The sequence below is a fragment of the Prionailurus viverrinus genome, chromosome D4 (assembly GCF_022837055.1).
Source record: "Prionailurus viverrinus isolate Anna chromosome D4, UM_Priviv_1.0, whole genome shotgun sequence".
NCBI classification, from domain to species: domain Eukaryota; kingdom Metazoa; phylum Chordata; class Mammalia; order Carnivora; family Felidae; genus Prionailurus; species Prionailurus viverrinus.
In genome coordinates this window covers 76,457,002-76,476,152 of record NC_062573.1, presented here as the reverse complement: position 1 = coordinate 76,476,152, position 19,151 = coordinate 76,457,002, and the positions used below count along the sequence as shown (strand labels likewise).

The window sequence follows — 19,151 nt, the reverse complement described above, 5'->3', positions numbered from 1 at the left end:
GTAAGTAGATTGATACAATATCTGTATTTTAATGCCTGGCTCATTTCACTTGGTTCCATGTTCTACAGATTCACCCATTCACATGTCAGAATTCACTTCCTTTGCAAGGCTGAATAATTCCACCTTGTGCGTATGTATCACATTTTGTTTATCTGTTTCCTCCATCGGTGGACATTTGATTTGCTTCTGCCTGTTGGCCGCTGTGAACAAGGGGGTATTTGTTCACTAGGGCTGCCTTAACAACGCAGCATTGACTAGGTAGCTTAAACACCAGAAATGTATTTTCTTATACCTCTGGGGACAAGAAGTCCAAGATCAAGATGGCACCAAGTTTGGTTTCTTCTGAGGTCCCTCGCATGTCTTCACATGGTCTTTTATACGTGTCTTTTGTGCACGTACACATCTCTTAAGGGCACCAGTCATATTGGATTAGAGCCTTTCCCAATGATCTCATTACCCTTAATTACCTCTTTAAAGACTTTATCTATAGACACATTGTGAAGTACTGGAGGTCAGGATATGAACGGGGGTGGGGTGGGGGTGTGGGTGGAGGGCGGTCAGCGGAGACCCAATGTTTAGCCCGTAACACGGGGTGAGCAAATATAGGAGACTCCGTTTTCAGTTTTTTGGGGGGTATATACTCAGAAATGGGATTGATGGATCATATGGTAACTGTGTTTTTCACTTTTTTTTTTTTTTAAACGTTTATTTATTTTTGGGACAGAGAGAGACAGAGCATGAACGGGGGAGGGGCAGAGAGAGAGGGAGACACAGAATCGGAAACAGGCTCCAGGCTCTGAGCCATCAGCCCAGAGCCCGACGCGGGGCTCGAACTCATGGACCGCGAGATCGTGACCTGGCTGAAGTCGGACGCTTAACCGACTGCGCCACCCAGGCGCCCCATGTTTTTCACTTTTTAATGTTTATTTTTGAGAGAGAGACAGAGTGTTGAGTGGGGGAGGGGCAGGGAGCGAGGGAGACAGAATCCGGAGCAGGCTCCAGGCTCCCAGCTCTCAGCACAGAGCCCGACACGGGGCTCGAACTCACAAACTGTGCATTCGTGACCTGAGCTGAAGTTGGTTGCTCAACCGACTGAGCCACCCAAGTGCCCCCAGCTCTTTTTTCTTGTTTGTTTATTCATTTATTTTGAGAGAGAACACACTTGGGCAAGTGGGGGAGGGCAGAGAGAAAGGGAAAGAAAATCCCAAGCAGGCTTTGCACTGTCAGCACAAAACCCAGTGCAGGGCTCGATCTCATGAACCGTGAGGTCATGACCTGAGCTGAAATCAAGTCTGGCACTGAATCGACTGAGTCACCCGGGCACCGCAAGCATCCGACTCTTGATTCCGGCTCAGATCCTGATCTCACAGCTTGTGAGATCGAACCCCAAGTCTGCTGACAACGTGGAGCCTGCTTGGGATTCTCTCTCCCCCTCTTTCCCCGCCCCTCCCCCACCTATAGACCCTCACACATGGGTGTCACCAAGCATGCTCTCTCAAAATAGATAAAAATAAACTTAAAGAAAACTCCCACCCAATAGTAGTCATTCCCTGTTCTCCCCCCACCTCACCCCCACCCCCGGCAACCACTCCTCTGCCTTCTGTCTCTTCTAGATTCGCCTGTTCTCTACAGTTCACATAAGTGAAATCATACAATATGTGGTCCTTTAGGACCAGTTTCTCCATTTAGCATAAGGTTCTCAACATTCCCCCATGTTGTCGCACACATCCGTCCTTTGTTATTCTTCTGCTGAATGACATTCCATTGTAGGACTTATTTACCCGTTCATCAACTGGTGGACATTTGGGTTATGAACACTTCGGGGCTATTCTGAAGCCTGCGTCCTGGGGGCATTCGTGTACAGGGTTCGGTGTGGACGTATGTTTTCATTTGTCTTGGCTGTTTGTCTAGGCGTGGGATTCCTGGGTCGGTTGGTTTTCAGGACCCCCCCACCCTTTTTTCCAAAGCAGCTGCACCTTTGTACAACCTCGTCAGCAGTGGAGGAGGGCTCCCGTGTCCTCACATCCTCTCCGGCTCTTGTTAGCATCTTTTTTTATAGCCATCCTCGTGGGTGTGAAGGTGGTATCTTGGTTTAGTTGTTCTTTGCATTCCCCTAATGAGCGATGATGTTGAGCATCTTTTCATTGGCTTATTGGCCATTTGTATATCTTCTCTGGATAAGTGTCTATTCAGATCCTTTACTCGTTTTTCAACTGGGAGATTTGCCTTTTTATTGTTTTAAGAGGTCCTTACGTAACCTGGATTTAAGTCCCTATGAGTCTCATTTTCATCCCCCAAATATAATGATGCTCAGAATATTCTGTTGGGATAGGAAAGAATCCTAATACGTGTGAGAAACAGTACAAATAGAGTGGGTTTTTTTTTTTTTTTGGTATCTGTTTGATTTTATCAAATTTGATCAGATAATAATAGAGGGAATCTGGTATTTCTTGTTTTCTATAATCTAACAGTGTATTTTAGGTAAAATAATTGATACATGTACCTGTCAAATCCCACAGGATACCCTATTTTTCTCAACCATGCTGGTAGCTTACTCATAGTTACCAAAAATAGAAGATAAATGTTAGATTGAAAAATATGTAAGTTTACTTCCAGGGGAGTGACTGGATCACAAAAGGATGGGAGAAAAAGGAACACGACTTTTAGCTATATTTTATGCTACATCTATTGCCATTAAAAAAATTTAAAAATTTTAAGAAAAATCACTTCCAGGGGCACCTGGCTGGTTCAGTCCATAGAGCATGCAACTCTTGATCAAGAGTTCAAGCCCCACTTTAGGCACAGAGCCTACAGAGCTTTCCAGAGCCTCCACAGAGCCTCTGGAAGTGAAAAATCACTTCCAGAATCTTCTTGGTTATACTCTTAAATATCACAACTAAAAACTCAGACAAGAAGGGGAAAACTGAGCTTTGAACTTCACCAAATAAATTCTGTGTTCATAAAATTCCCAAGAAGCCATTAGAGACTTTTTAATTACATAAAAATAAATTATGAACCCCCAAAATAGGGATAAAAATCAAAAGTCATACCACACTCATATGTTCTCTGACCACCTTGTTTCTTGGTTTGATGTTTAAGTAGATAATTGGTCTTTTGTGAGTGAAAAGCAAACGTCATTTAAAACCCATCACTGCATCCTTTTGGTGCAAAAAATAAGTTGAGCAGTATTCACGGCTACACAGTGCTTCTCAAAGCAGCTTCCTTTGAAGGCTGACAGTTTACCAAACCAAGAAATCTCTAAAGGTTTACAGAATGGGGCGCCTGGGTGGCTCAGTCGGTTGAGTGACCAACTTCAGCTCAGGTCAGGGTCTCACAGTTTGTGAGTTCGAGACCCGCATCGGGCTCTGTGCTGACAGCTTGGAGCCTGGAGCCTGCTTCGGATGCTGTGTCTCCCTCTCTCTCTGCCCCTCCCCCACTCACACACTGCCCCCCCCTCTCTCTCTCAGAAATAAACATTAAAGGTTTATGAAGTCAACAGCTCCATGGAGAGAGGTCACCCTCACCCTGTTCTTTCACGTCCTTCGGGACAAACTGCGTGTCCCACACTGTAGGGTTTTTGCAAACAAAGAGGACTTTTTTTTCCTACAGTGTCCAGAATGTAAGAGAAAACCTGTCCAGGCAGAGTGCAGTGGCTTTTACCCCTTTGTTTTCACGTTCCCCTGCATCACCAAATGAAAGGCCCACAGGAAACTCCCGTGCCCTTCTCACTACTTTCGTAGTATTTTTACAGTTATTGTTTCAGTATCTTTTATGATCAGAAAAAATGCAAATGAACCTGATTTATTAAGACTCATACAATTCTAGTGATCCTTTTTTTTTTTTTCCAGTACTGAAAAGGTCAGGATTTCTAATCATGTGATATAGCTTCCACTGATGGGTAAACATGCACGGAAAGAAAATGATGTGTCATTCCCAGAGTAGGGACGGGCAGAGGATTAGAAGGTCCTGTCAGTCTCCTGTTGAGCTGGGAGGCTCCGACAAAAAACTCAGAGGATGGCTTCGGACTAGAGTTTTCAGAAGCAGTGAGCTAGGAGCGGGGCCCTGCAGGGTGGCGGGACCTGGTCACGGGGCAGGTGAGAGGGAGCAGTCTCCCACACTCCCGCTCTCGTCCCCTGGCAGGTGGGTTCCACCTGGCGATGGCCAGCCCCTTGCCACAGCTCACCGCACCCCCATCGTCCTCTCCTCCACTGCTGTTGGCCACGCTGTGTTCTTGCAAAACCTTCCCGTGGAAAATTCCCAGTTTAAAGATCTAACTTGCGCATTCCTGAGCTCCTAGCTCGATTCCCAGTGTCACTACCATCAAAGTGGGCTGATTACTTCAACAGGTGCCAGTGGCTCTCCCATCATGACAAAACAAGGTGGTTGTCCCTCATACGTCACTCACGAGTACGTCTGTCTGGCCGCCTTCCTTTGCGTCTCTTGTCCTTCCTGTTACCAAAGGCACACGTAGGCTGTTTTCACCAGTGCTCGGTGCCTGCGTCAGTCATCATTAGGCAGAGTGTAGGCCTTGGACAACAGCATGAGCCTCACCTTGGAGCTTATTAGAAATGCAAACTGATGGGCCGCCTGGGTGGCTCAGTTAAGTGTCCCACTCTTGGTTTCAGCTCAGGTCATGATCTTGCGGTTTGGGGAGTTCGAGCCCTGCATCAGGCTCTGCACTGTCGGTGCTGTGGAGCCTGCTTGGGATTCTCTCTCTCCCTCTCCCCTGCACGCACGGTCTCTGCCTCAAATAAATAAACAATTTAAAAAATGCAAACTGATGGGCTCTGTGTCAGATCAACTTCATCAAATCTGGGGGTATAGGGCCTAGGAAACTGGGTTCTAACCAACCCTCCCCATCAGGGGATTCTGATGCACACTTAAGTTTGAGAACCATGGTTACAACTGGACCTTCCCCACCTCAAAGGAAAAGAGAACAGTAGAGAGACATGGTCACTACGGATGGTGCACAAGGTTATCTTTATCAACTACCAGAGCATGAATACTCCAAGTGGAAAATGTAGGCAGTGGGAACCAATTTCTCAAAGTCAGAGCTGACCCGTGTGCCTCTGGATTATAGCTCTCCACCCTCCCGAGGCTGGGGACCCACAAATCACTTCTCAGAAATGTAAAGCATCTCATGGAGGAAAGTAGACAGAAAAATCTGCTGGCACCACCAAATTCCTTAAACTCAAGTGAGCCTATCTCCGGGCAGGACCTTATTTCCTTTGAACTCCCAAAATCATTTTTTTTTATCCCGAAAGGCTTTCCCAAACTCGGCTTCTTTAGCCACAACTTTGCAAGTATCCGTGGATTTTGCTCCGGAGGCCACTTGCTCATCGTTCTTCTTTGTTTTTCCAGTAAAGGGTTACCTTCCAGTTCAACATTTACCTTGGAAGAGGGGACCATCTACTTGACTTCGGAGTCCAATGCTCTGGAAATGCAGGATGATAATGCCTCTGTGCTGGATGTCTATTTAGTAAGTAATTTTCTTTTCTTTCCCTTCCCTTCTGGTTGACGGACGGACCCAGGCCTCAGCCGACACAAGAACAGGCATGCTTGGGTTTTAAACAAACAGCGGCACCCCGTCACTTCTGCAAACGGCGTGTCTTTCCACAAGCCATGTTCTCCCACAGTTCGCGTAGAACATCACACAAAAGAATAGGTAGGGTGAGACGCAAAATCGACGTATGTAACCAGAGAACAAGTCCCCTGCTCATGAGGCAGGGTGTGGCTTCTCCACGTTATTCTCAACAAAGTCAGGCCTTCTTGAACTCAAATGTGTATCCTCTTGTGTGTAAATCTTCTCGAATTCTGGACCACTGCCTTGGGAAATTGGTAGCTTAAGAGGCACAGAACAGGGTTGTGGGGGAAAGTCAGCACTCAAGAATCTTGGCTCTCTCCCTCAGTTGTCACCAACCGGCTGCGCGATCTGGACAGGAACCTCTCTGTGTGTCCTTATTTGCCAAAGGAGGGAAAGAAATAACGCCCGCCTCCCGAGGCTGCTTACAGGATGAGGAGTGATCCCGTGTGTGAACACCCTTTAGTGCCTGCCAAGTTGTCTGCAGTGGCTTAACTGAATTATTAGATGAGGGCTGGAAAGATACACGATGGACTCAAGTGTAAAAGAGGAGAAGGGGCGTTTACCCTACGAAGTACATCTCACACTCGTTCCCCACATCCTTGTACACCTGCACAAAAATCCCATGAAACAGGCCAAGCGTTGATTTCAGATTTTCCACGCATGTGTGTGCAAGCTCCACGTTGGGAACCAGTGTAGGAACACCCCCACACCACCATTTTACACTTGTCCATATGCCCCAGCCTAGCCCTGTAGTCCCCTCAAGTATACTCTGGAGGACATCAGTCACCGAGAATGCTATACTCATTATCCCAGAGGCCTCCAGTGTCTTCCCTCCCCTCCCAGAGTAAGATCCACAGTCCTCAAGGCCCTGCATGGTCTGATCCACCCTGCGTCTCTGACCTCCTTTCCCTGCCTCTTTCTTGCTGATACCATTCCAACCACACTGGCCTTGGTGTTCCTCCCGTAACCAAGCCTCAGGACCTTTGCACTTGCTATTACTGTCTGGACATAATTTGTTGTTCCATGCTTGCTCTCTTGCTTCCTTCAGTCTCAGCTCAGACATCTCCCTCTCAGATAAGCTTTCCTTGACCTCGAAGCCCTCTCCCCACAACAACCATTGGGAAAGGGCCTCTGAATATCCTGATTGGGGCACTAATAGAATTTTTTTCCACTGGGCAACACTCCTCCCACACCGCCCCCACTTTTTAAAATAAGCTATGATGTATTATGAAATCCTTACAGAAGAGCTGGTTCCTCTCTACCACCAAGAAGATAGGGAATTAAATAGGAAAAAAAAAAAAAGGTTTATAGTAATTTTTTGGTCCCAGGGCAAGTTTGGTTTTATCCAGAAGTCGAAGTTGGGAAGTCTACAATGAAAGAGGAAGTGAAATCTCATCTTCATGTGCTAAGAGTTTGTGCTCCTTGTGTGTTTCTTCGACAAACCAGATTTGCACCAACTGGGGGCATGGGATACTGCTGCGTGCAATGTAAGATCACAAGGTGGTTAAATGGCCCCGCTGACGCCAGTCCCTTATCTGTTACCCTTATTCGTTTGGTAGAAAGCTTGTCTCCTTAGTCATTTCAGCTGTTCCTCCCTGGTATTAACAGTTTCATTTATAAGGAACCTGCTTATGTACTTTTATCAGTGTCCGATTTTACTGTGCTGCTTCTGGGCCTTTCTTGGACACTGACAAGCACAACATTTCACTAAAGGATAATGCTTGCCTCAAGAAGCCACAGGGAAAAGCCACGATATTAATGGTTGGTTGTATTGAAAACACTTGAGCAGCACTTAGAACTCAAGGGATCTGGGAGTTTAGAACTGAAAGAGACAGTGGTGATAGTTACCGGGTGGCTGTGGTCATCTGCCCAGCCTTCCCCGCACAGGGTCCCTTGTGGTTCAGCAGCACAGGAAGTGAGAGGACTCGGGCAGCCGAGGCAGTAGAAGTTCTCACCAAGCTTGGAGAAAAGCTGCTCTAGCCTAATCCTATTTTGTAGCTACTAACCATAAGCCCTTTAACATTTTTCAGTGTTTCCTACAAGCCTGGCAATGTCCTAAATACTTGGTCTTAAGCCACTTAATCCCCACAACCCACGAAGCAAATGGAGCTCCGTTGTACAGAAAGATCATCAGTTTGCCCCAAGTTATGCAACCAAAGAGTAACTGATTAAGTGCTGGGATTCAAGGACCCCACTGGGGGGAGTCTGCCCCAAAGCCCCTCACTTCACACTGTTGGTGTTCACTTAAGTAAATTTCGATCAAAATAATGATTTTCCAGAACAGAAACAAATGAGAAGAGCAGCAGTATTTTACATCTTTAAAATCCCTAACTTCTGGTTTAATAGAAGAGGCTGGATTCTCGTGTTGTTTCCGCCTCAGTCTGTTGTGATCGGGCACGTCTTCATACGACCCTGTGTGCCCACCAGAGGGCATGGGAAGGAAAAGGCAGAACTCTGATTATTATTTACAAAGATCTGATGGATCCCCAGAAATGGTCTCCCACCCACTGTCCTAATCCTTTCAGTTAGCCCCTTCCGTTCCTGCAGAACCACATGGGACATAAAGGAATGACCCAGAAATAGGCACCTGGGTTCTGTGCCTATCTCTGCCTCTCACCAATCGTGGACTTTGAATTGACCACTCTTTTATTAGGGCCTCAGTTTTTTCATCTATAAGATGGATCATTAACTTACCAGCTCTGGCCTGCCATGACTTCCTCCAAATTACATGGAGTTGTGGTAAAGGAGGTTTTGCCAGAGTCACAGCACTGGTTTCTCCGAATGTTGGCTGTCTCATCACCTTCTCTACCCTGAACCTTCACGGTATTTAAACTTAAATTTTTTGGCAATGCATCTAGAAAGCGCTGCACCATTAATTTGTAAATTCCAGGTTGTGTTTTCACGCTGGAGGTTTTTATTTTTTATTTCGCATGCCCTTTCAGTTCCGAAAGGATACAGCTCCTGGGCCACCCTTTGCAGTTTGCGTCCACACTCTGAAAGAGTGAATGGAAGAGATAAACAGAAGAGAAGACCTTTTTTCGTCTTCCTCTGGACCTCATTAGAATCCTCTTAATCAAAGGCATCCTTACTTGAAGGGCATTTGGAGGCTTTGGTGGTGACATTGTTTTCAGCGTTTAACCAGACATAGGGAGGTTTCTCTTATGCTTCTCCTCCTTTAGGATACAGTGTTTCTCTACAGATAGATACAACCTAATCCCCTGGTGCTATTATTTGTCTATTAATATATAATACTGTGTAGAACCCTTTAAAAATAGATAGGTTTTAAAACCACATCACGTATGCACACCGGGTAACCTATGAAATTCCTTTTAAGGATCCACCCATATTATACACTTGTCAGTTCAGCCAGCTATCCTGCTTTCCGCTGTGATCTGACATGAAATTGAAAGCATAGTTTACCTGGAAAGGCAGCTAATTGTCCCATCACCCTCACTAAAGCATTGGGTTCAGGTTCCGTGTTTCCCCTATCCTGCGTTCCTTTGAAAAAGACCATTCACCTTCACTCCAAAGAGTTCCAGGCTCTCTGCTTCATTTGCAAATATTCAAGTCAAGGGAGTTGTTTTTCAGGAGGGTTTTATGCAGTGACCAAAGATGCGCCTGCCATTGAATTTTGAGTTGATGGCACAGATGAGGGTATTTAAAAGAATACAACAGCGATGAACAGGCTCTGTTGATTGAAAATGGGCAATCATGCCGTCTTCATAATAGAACTAGATTCCACTTTTTGAATAGTCTCAAATATTCTAAGGCACTGACGCTGTCCCTGTAGTGGTTATTTCACATCCTAAGGCAGCATCTTTGATGTAGAATGCAATTTAAGGAGAAGGGGAACAACCAACCAAACGCTGCTGAAAAATGTTATGGGTCTGACTAGCTGAGCAGGGATGGGTCCGTGGGGGATCATGGGATTGCTTTAAGAACACAGAAGTTTGAAAGATGCCACTAAACAATGACTTTCTTCTTTTTAGTCTCCAGGTTCTACTCTTTTCTTTTTCACACTTTCCCTATTAACATCCTCTCAATAATATGTGCTTTCATCCAGAGAGGTGTCTCTGCAAGATGGCTGTTTGAGGTGTAAAAATAGCTGTGGGCAGAGGAGAAGAAACAGTTAAGCCATTTCTTAGCCTTGCCTGGATTGGAGATTAATGCTCTGATGTGCAGCTGTTGGACAGCTTGATTATTTAATGTGTCTTTAGGGTGGCTAATAATACTCTTTGATCACAGGACGAAGAGTGGCAGAGAAGTGAAAATGATTGAATTAACAGCTTATCGTAGCATTATGTATCAGAAAAGCCTGACCAAAAAAAAAAAAAAAGAAGAAAAACACTTTAAATTAGGTCACGGGGGTCTTAGAAAATCCACTGGAACTTTCTGGCAAGAGAAACAGCATTTGTGGATTTCGCCTCACTGGCATTGAGCTTAAAGACTTGTATGCGGAGTATCAGGTCCCTTTAATCACTCCCATTTGAGCCAGACTGGCTGCCGCAAGGGGTGTTTATTTGAAACGGGGGCAATTCTATTGCTTCTCAGCAGAGAGCTAGAATCCCCATCTGCCAAAGAGGCTGCTTGGGATCTTGGTAGATGGAGGATGAGGAGGAAGGCAGTGCCCTGGGCTTGTAAGGCATTTAACCAGAATGCAGTTTCCTTCTGCCATATGACCACATTGGGAAGAAATGGAGAGATTTCAGCAAGAGCAAAGTAGCTCCCTTTGTTTATTCCCAGAAATGCTTGGCCCCCTTACGTCATTGACCAAATCATACTTGTAAGACGTGCAGAAGAACGGACAAAATGGATTCCCAGCTCCTAGACCTATGGCAACTGTGAGCGATTCCCATACTGACACAGTTTTCAAATTAACGAGGCAACCCATTGGTCTGGGATAGGAGGACTCCCATAGGATTGTGGTTTATATATTAAAAAAAAACTGTTAAACTACTGTTTAAGGATTAGCTAAGGGCATTGGTAGTCACCCAGGCATTCTGGCTTTTCAGTTAAATTACACCCATAATTAGCAATTGAATGACAGGCTGCAGGGAGGGTAGCAGAGTTTTGTTTCGTTTTTTTCCTTTCTGTTGGGTCCTAGCTTTGTAGTGCCTCCTGGCCTCACTGGCCCGCTTGATTTCTGCCTTGAGGTCAGCTCTGCTGAGGCACCTGCATCCGGGGCACCCCGAGGGTCACCCCATCATTTTTCCATCTTTGCCTCCTGGCGCTGGCTTCTCTCCACCTCCCCACTCCCTCTAGACTCTCCCTAACGCTTCTCTCTGGGATTTCAGTTTCCATGTTCTGCCGTGTCAGGGGGAGCCAATGTTTGCTACTCTCCCCAGCCTTTCCAACTCTTGGGCAAAGGGAACAGCCTCCAATGGTGTGACCTTGGAAGCCGCCAGGCATGGAGCCTGCAGGAACAAACTCCAAATGAACCCACACTAGGAACAGATGGGTTTAAAGAAAGCAAATTACAACCTATCCATGGACCGAGGGAACAGGGCTGTCCTCATTCCAACCATTTCGCCCTTATGGGATCTGAGGAGGAAGGCGGCACATTTGGTAGGGCGGAGAAGGTGTATGCATTATGCACTGAATAAAAAATAAATAAGGCGTCCCTGAGTGTGGCGAACGGTATGAGGAGGACTGAGGAGTGGGGCTCTGAGGGCTCGGCTTGCTTTGGTTTGTCTCTACCAGTGTTAGCTTCCTAGGGCTGCCCTAAAACCCAGTACCCGTATCTGGGGGGCTGCAACAGAAATGTATCATCTCTCAGTTGTGGAGGCCAGAAGTCCAAGATCAAGGTATCAGCAGGGTTATGCTCCATGGGAAAGCTCTAGGAGGGGATGCTTCCTCCCTTCCTCCAGCTTCTGGTGGCCCCGAGGGGTCCTTGGCATTCTTTGCTGTGCAGCACTAATCTCTGCCGATGTCTTCATGGAGCCTTGTCTCTGGGTCCCCTTCTTGTGGACCAGAAAGCAAAGCTAAGGTGACCCCCAGGGGACTCCTACCACACTCCCAAGAACCCAGCCTGGGACTGTTTTCCTCTTGCAGCAAGCCCTGCTGCCACCTAGTGGTGGAAAGGCACCTGTGACCACGGGGCGCAAGGAGTGACACAAGTCCTTGAATCCTAAGAGCAAGTGTGCCTGCCATTCACTGGGCTCTGTCCACGCTGTGGACTTTCTCGCAGACCCTCCGTGCCGTGTGTGCACGGCCAGCGGGGTCACGTCCTCCAGCTGACAAAGGCAGCTGCCTCGGACGGGCCCCACACCTGCCACCTTTCAGGTTGCTCTGCAGTCCGTGTGAGGAGCAGGTGCACCACAGGAGGGGCTCATCTTCCCCGGGGTCCAAGCTTGACCTCCTCGGCTGTCAAGGCCAATTCTTCCGAGGTCTCTTGGAAAGGCCTTGCAGCGGTTTGGGGATTCAGCATAGAAAATGCCCTTTATACTGTTTTCAGCAGCAACTTTAACAGAGGATCGACAAATACAAGGTCGAAAGATCCTTTTCTTCACTTTGAATCTTTGACAAGCCACCCCTTGCAGCCTCTCAACTCCTAGGTGGCTGTACTTAACCCCCAGTAAGGGATGGCCTTGAGTATCTTACAGATTTTTCACTTAAAAAAGAAAACTTTCTAAATCCCAGGAATGGCTACCATACTGGATTAGAGGGCTGCTGTAACAAAGTACTACCAACAAGGAAATTTATCATCTCCCAGTTCTGGAGGCCAGAAGTCAGAGGGGCGGGGGGTGTTGTTTCCTTCTGAGGGCCGTGGGGCAAGAATCTGTTCCAGGCCCCTCACCTTGGCTGTCTTCTCCGTGTCTTCATGTGGGCTTCCCTCTGTGTGTGTCAGTCTCAGGGTCCAAGCTTCCCCTTTTGGTAAAGACATCCATCATATTAGGTCACTAGGGCTCCCCCTAGTGACCTGCTTTTAAGGTCTTGAGCTCTATAAAGACCCCTTGCCTCCAGATAGAGCCACATTCTGTGGTTCTGGCCGTTAGGACTTCCACATAGGAATTTTGGAGAGAAGCTATTCAACCCATAATTGCTTCTGTCATCTTTTTATAAAGAGAAAGGGTAGCAATAGAAATGCGGAGGCACAAAGGCTTGATGGGGGAACAGCTTCTGGTTCCTGCCCTCTGCATGGAGGCCAGGGGCCTCTGGCCTCTGTGCTCTCCTTCCCTACCTAGGTGGAAGAGAATTCAGTAGTCTCATCCCAAAGCACTGCTCCTTTTCAAATAAAACCAAGATTATCTTCCTACACCCAACGTTTTTCAACTGCAGCATAAGCAGGGGTCTGAGTGAATTGGGTTGAGGCCCCAGGGCTATAGGATCTACTAGGTGATAACAATTTTGGATTTACAGTTAGCAGAAGTCACTCAAGTGCTGGAAAGTCCAACATAGAACTGCCAGCCTGTATGCATCACTGATGCCCTCAGGCTTCTCTCGGGTTTTTGGGAAACAAATTAATCAGCAGGGAACTGTGTTAAAACAGTACAGCGACGGTAACAGTTTTAAAAAAGAGGGGCCATAGTCTTAAATTCATTCCCCTGAGACATCCACAGTGCGTGCCCGATTTTTCGAGTGTTCTCATCTCACCAGTATAGACACACCTCTTACTATAGGTTTTACAAATGCGAGGTTTTTGACAACTCTACATTGAAGAAGCCTTTCCGTCCCATTTTTCCAACACCATTTACTCGCTTTGTGTCTGTGTGTCACGTTCTGGTAATCTTTGCAGTATTTGCAAACTTGGTTTGTAATCAAACTTTGTCATTGCATTTGTTTTAATGATCTCTAATAGTTTTAGGGAGCCACTAACCACACCCACCTCAGCGAACTTAACGTTGTGTGTGTTCTGCTTCACCAATCAGCCGTCCCCCTCTCTCCCCCTCTCCTGGGGCCTTCCTAGTCCCCAAGACACAATGATACTGAAGTTAGAAGCCACTATAGGGTCATTAACTGGCCTAAGCGTCCAACTGAAAGGAAGAACCCCATGTCTCTCACTTTATGTCAAAAGCTAGAAATGGTTAAGCTTAGCAAGGAAGCCATTTTGGAAACTAAGATGGCCCAAAAGCTCAGCCTCTTGCACCAAACAGCCAAGAGGACAAGCTCCTGAAGGAAATTATAAGTGCTATTCCGATGCACACCTAAGTGATAAGAAAGTGAAACAGCTGGTGCCCCTGGGTGGTTCAGTCAAGCATCTGCCTTCGACTCACGTCATGATCTCGGGATTCGTGAGTGTGAGCCCCACCTCGGGCTCTGTGCTGACAGCTCACAGCCTGGAGTCTGCTTTGGATTCTGTGTCTCCAGCTTTCTCTGCCCCACCCACCCCTGCCCCACTCAGGCTCCCTCTCTCTCAAAAATAAACATTTTAAAAATTGTTTTTAAAAAAAGGGAAACAGCCATATTGCTGATATGGACAAAGTTCTAGTGGTCTGGATAGAGGACCACATCACCCCCAACATTCCCTTAAGCCAAAGCCTAACCCAGAGCAAGACCCTAGCTTTCTTCAGCTCTATGAAGGCTGGGACAGGTGGGAAAGCTGCGGAAGAGAAGTCTGAAGGCGTTGGTTCATGAGGTTTAAGGAAGGAAGGCACCTCCACGACATACAAGTGCAAGGTGAGGCAGCAAGTGCTGATGTAGAAGCTGCAGCGAGCTCTCCGGAAGATGGAGCTGAGATATTAACCAAGGGGGCTACACTAAGCAACAGCTTTTCAATGTAGATACGACAGTCTTAGAAGAAGATATCATCTAGGACTTCTGTAGCTGGAAAAGAGAAGTCAATGCCTGGCTTGAAAGCTTCAAAGGACAGGCTGGCCCTCTTGTTAAAGTCCCATGAGCCTCTAAGTTTAAGCCGGCACTCAGGTACCATTCTGAAAATCCCAGGGCCCTTAAGAATTGTGCTAATTCTACTCTCCCTGTGCTCTCTAAATGGAGCAAAGCCTAGATGGCAGTATATCTGTTTACAGCATGGTTTACCGAGCATTTCAAGCCCACTGTGGAGACCTAGTGCTCCGAACACACTATTCCTTCCAAAGTATTACTGCTGACAATGTACCGGATCACCCAGCATCTCTGAGGAAGATGCACAATCAGATTGTGGTTTCCTTGCCTGCTGACAAAACATCCATTCTGCAGCCAATGGAGCAAGGAGTCATTTTGAGTTTCAAGTCTCAAAAAATACATTTCATAAGGCCATAGCTGCCCTAGATAATGATTCCTGTGATGGATCTGGGCAGAGTAAATTGAAAATGTTCTGGCAAGATTTACTAGATGCCATCAAGAACATATGTGATTCATGGGAAGAGGCCCAGAATATCAGCCTAAATTCGAGTTTGGAAGAAGTTTATTCCAGTCCTGAGGGAGGACCTTGAGGGATTCCGGGTTTCGGCGGAGTCAGTAACTGTGGATGGGTGGGAATCTCAAGAGGGCTAGCGCCTGAAGATGGGATTGAACGGCTGCAATCTCCTGAGAAAACCTGAACACGTGAGATGCCATTTCTTGTAAATCAGCAAAGAAAATGATTTCTTGAGATGGAATCTGTCCCTGGAGAAGGTGCTGTGCAGATTGTTGAAATGATAGCCAAGAATTTAAACTGTTAGGCACACTTAGTTGATAAAGCAGTGGCGGGGAAGACTGACTACAATTGTGAAAGACGTTCGGCTGTGGGGACAATGCTGTCAGACAGCATCACCATCCTCCAGAGAGACGGTTCAGGAAAGGAAGAGTCAGCCGATGCCACCAACTTCATTGTTGTCTTAAGAAAAGGCCCCAGCCACCCCAGAGTATGCCTGTAGTCTCTGCTGGTCGGCGTGGAATTCTGATAGGGCATTTAACGGTTGGCAAGAGGCCGGGCATGCCCTGTGCTGCCCGCATCTTGGATTTCAACAGATATTCTGCCAGACTGGGCACAACGTGGTAGTTTTCATCCCAGCTGGACATGCCCTTCAAGAACATTTCACATTCGGCCTCACAGGTTCTTGGTGAGAGACCTACAGTCCTTGGTTCTTAGCCAAGTATTTTCACCTCTGATCCCAAGCCTAATTTTTTTTAAGTGTCCAGGTAGGCAGTTTGGACCATAGCTTCTCTAAGGTTCCTTCCATCTATGAGATGCCATAGTCATGTCGCTTAACCTAGTCACACCCAGTGTCCTCGCTTCCGTAGCACTAGCCTGAACAGTCATCTCCCCCCCACTCCAAGAATGTGGTGCGCTTTTCTATTTCTGCAGTTGTTGGACAAAGAGAAAGCCCCCCTCCAATCTATCTTCAAGAGATTGTGTCTTGTGAAGTAACCCCCAACATGAGGTAGACAGGAATACAACAAAATGTAAATAGAGCCTTAGCTAAGGAAAGGAAGAAAAAGATTCAAAGCTTCCCAGAGTCCAACAGTGACCGTTTTGTGTTTGAAATTCAGGGAGTGCTGAGAAATCAATCTAGTGAACCCAGAGCTGGAGGGGAGTCCAGAGCCCCTGGGATGAGGTTAGGGTGAGGCATTGTAAAGCCTTTATGCGCATGTGTGTGGGCATGCCGGGAGCTTTGGCTACGGTGAGGCAGGACTAGTTGTGCTCTCAGGGCAACAGAAGGAACATTAGCCAGAAGAAGAATAGAAAATAGAAAGGAAACAAAGCCGGGCTGTGGTAAAGAGAATTCAGAAATTGCTGAAGAAAATGGGGGCTTGGTGCAGAGAAAGGGAATACAGGATTATTGCCTATGTTAGCCTGGAGGGAAAAAAACCAAATCAGTGCTTTCCTTGTCTATATGGTGGGCAAAATTTTCAATTTGAAACCAAAATGAAGCTGTATTTGGAAACCATACAGGGAAAGAGCCTACTTATGTGGGGGCCTTGGGCTATCTCCCAAGGTAGATGTAGTTAAGAAAGAGCATCACCCCAAGGGTTCATGGAATGTGGAGACTTCATGGACCATTTAGTGCTGGTCATATTGGCCAGCTTGGGAAGCTCTGCCTGGCCACCCCATTCTAGGTGTTACATTTTCTAAATGTAGGTTTAATGACTTTACAAAATGACAGTAAGGACATGCCTATCACAAGTTACTTTGGAGCATTTAGACCATTTACATTTAATCAAAAAAGATAAGATGGAAGCATGAATAAATAATCAAGACAGTCTACCTGCTGCCTACAAGAAACTCAACTTCAAGTTGAGTCTTGACCTCAAGACATACATAGACCAGTGGAGGGATGGGGAAAAGCCAGTATATCAATACTTAAAATAGACTTTAAAACAAAGACTGTAATAAGAGACAAAGAAGGGCATTACCAGGGTGATAAAGCAATCAATTCCACAAAATAATGTAACAGTTGCAAATATCTATGCACCCAACAGTGGAATGCTGAGTAAATAAAGCCACTATTAAACATAAAGGGAGAAATCTGCAGTAATACAGTAACAGTAGGCGACTTGAACACCCCACTTACATCAATGGGTAGATTATCAGGTAGAAAATCAGTATGGAAACAGTGTCTTTCAACATCACATTAGACCGGATGGATCTAAATATATACAGAATGAATAAAGAAAATTTGGTATATATATACAATGGAGTATTTACTCATCAATGAAAAATAATGAAATCTTGCCATTTGCAACTACATGGATGGAACTGGAGGGTATTATGCTAAGTAAAATTAGTCAGACAAAGACAAAAATCATATGACTTCACTCATGAGGACTTTAAGAGACAAAACAGATGAACATAAGGGAAGGGAAACAAAAATAATATAAAAACAGGGAGGGGGACAAAACAGAGACTCATAAATATGGAGAACAAACTGAGGGTTGCTGGAGGGGTTGTGGGAGGGGGGATGCACTAAATGGGTAAGGGGCATTAAGGAATCTACTGAAATCATTGCTTCACTATATAATAACTAATTTGGGTGTAAATTTTAAAAAATAATTTTTTTTAAAAAGGGAGGGAGACAAATAAATAAATACAGAACATTCCACCCAAAAGCATCTGAATACACATTTTTTTCAAGTGCACATGGAACATTCTCAAGGATAGATCACATGTTAGGCCACAAAGCAAGTCTCAGTAAATTTAAAAAGATTGGAAAAAAACACAAAATCCATGGAGGTTCAACACCATGATACTCAACAGCCAATGGGTCAAAGAAATCAAAGAGGAAATCAAAACACATAGAGACAAATGAAACTAAAACCAACAGTCCAAAGTCTTGGGGACACAGCTAAAGCTTTTACAAGAGGAAAATTAATACTAATACATACTTTTCTGAAGAAAAAAATATCTCTAGAAAAAAATCTGGGGGCACCTGGGTGGCTCAGATGGTTAAGTGTCCAACTCTTGATTTCAGCTGAGGTCGTGAACTCACATTCGTGAGATCGAGCCTGCCCCCCCCCCCCATCAGGCTCCATGCTGACAACACAGAGCCTGCTTAGGATTCTCTCTCTCTCTCTCTGCCCCTCCCCTGCTGGCTCATGTGCTCTATTGAAATAAACTTAAAAAAAAAAAATCTGACCTTAACATTGAAAGGAACTAGAAAAAGAACAAAACAAGGCTAAGATTAGTAGAAAGAAGGAGATAGTATCAGAGCAAGAATAAATGAAAAAGACTAAAAACACAAAAGAAAAGATGAAACCAAGAGCTGGTTCTTTGAAAAGATAAACGAAAATGATAAACATTTACCCAGACTTTCCAAGATAAAAAAAAGACTCAAAATCAGAAACAAAAGAGAACCACCAATACAAAAGAGAACCACCAATACTACAGAAACACAAAAGATTCTAAGAGTACTATGAAAAATTAAATGCCAACAAATTGCACAACCTAGAAAAAATTGACAAATTTTTATAAACAATCTTGCAAAACTGAATCAGGAAGAAGTAGGAAATCTGAACAGGGTGATGACTGACTCAGTTTCATTGCTGGTAATCAAAAAACTCCCCAAGAAAAGTCCAAGACCAGATGGCTTCACAGGCAAATTCTACCAAACATTTAAAGAAGCCTTAATACTTACTCTCCTCAAACTAGATCAAAAAATAGAAGAGGAAGAAAAGCTTTGAAATACATTCTACAAGGCCAGCATTACCCTGATACCAAAACCAAAGATACTACAAAAAAAATAAAAAGGAAAACTAAAGGCCAATATTCGACTAACATAGATGCAAAAATCTTCAGCAAAATATTAGCAAACCTCATTCATCAATACGTTAAAGAATCATTCACCACAATCAAATGGGACTTATTCCTGGGATGCAAGGATGGTTCAATATTTGTAAATCAGTCAACAGGATACATCACATTAACAAGGGAGAAAAATCATACGATTATCTCACTAGATGCAGGAAAAACTTTTCACAAAATTCAACATCCGTTCTAGATGAAAAATTCATGTTCGAGAGCTCATACCTCAACCAAATAAAGCCCATGTAGGAGAAACCCAAGCATAACATCCTACTCAACGGTCAACAAGAGCTTTTCCTGTAACATTAGGAATAGACAAGTCTCCTTTCACCACTTTTATTCAACATGGTAGTGGAGGTTGTAGCCAGAGCAAATCAGACAAGAAAGAAAAGGCATCCAAATGGGTAA

General features: G+C 45.2%; 1 protein-coding gene across 4 annotated transcripts in view; it reads left to right on the top strand.

Moving 5' to 3' along the window:
- Window positions 1–19,151, top strand: part of PIP5K1B (phosphatidylinositol-4-phosphate 5-kinase type 1 beta) — a 314,990-nt gene that overhangs the window by 283,229 nt on the left and 12,610 nt on the right. For all 4 annotated transcript variants that reach the window (XM_047829493.1, XM_047829491.1, XM_047829492.1 and 1 more), the window contains one exon: window positions 5,362–5,479. In XM_047829493.1, coding sequence (XP_047685449.1) covers window positions 5,362–5,479 — 118 coding nt within the window. The remainder of the gene's footprint in view (window positions 1–5,361; window positions 5,480–19,151) is intronic.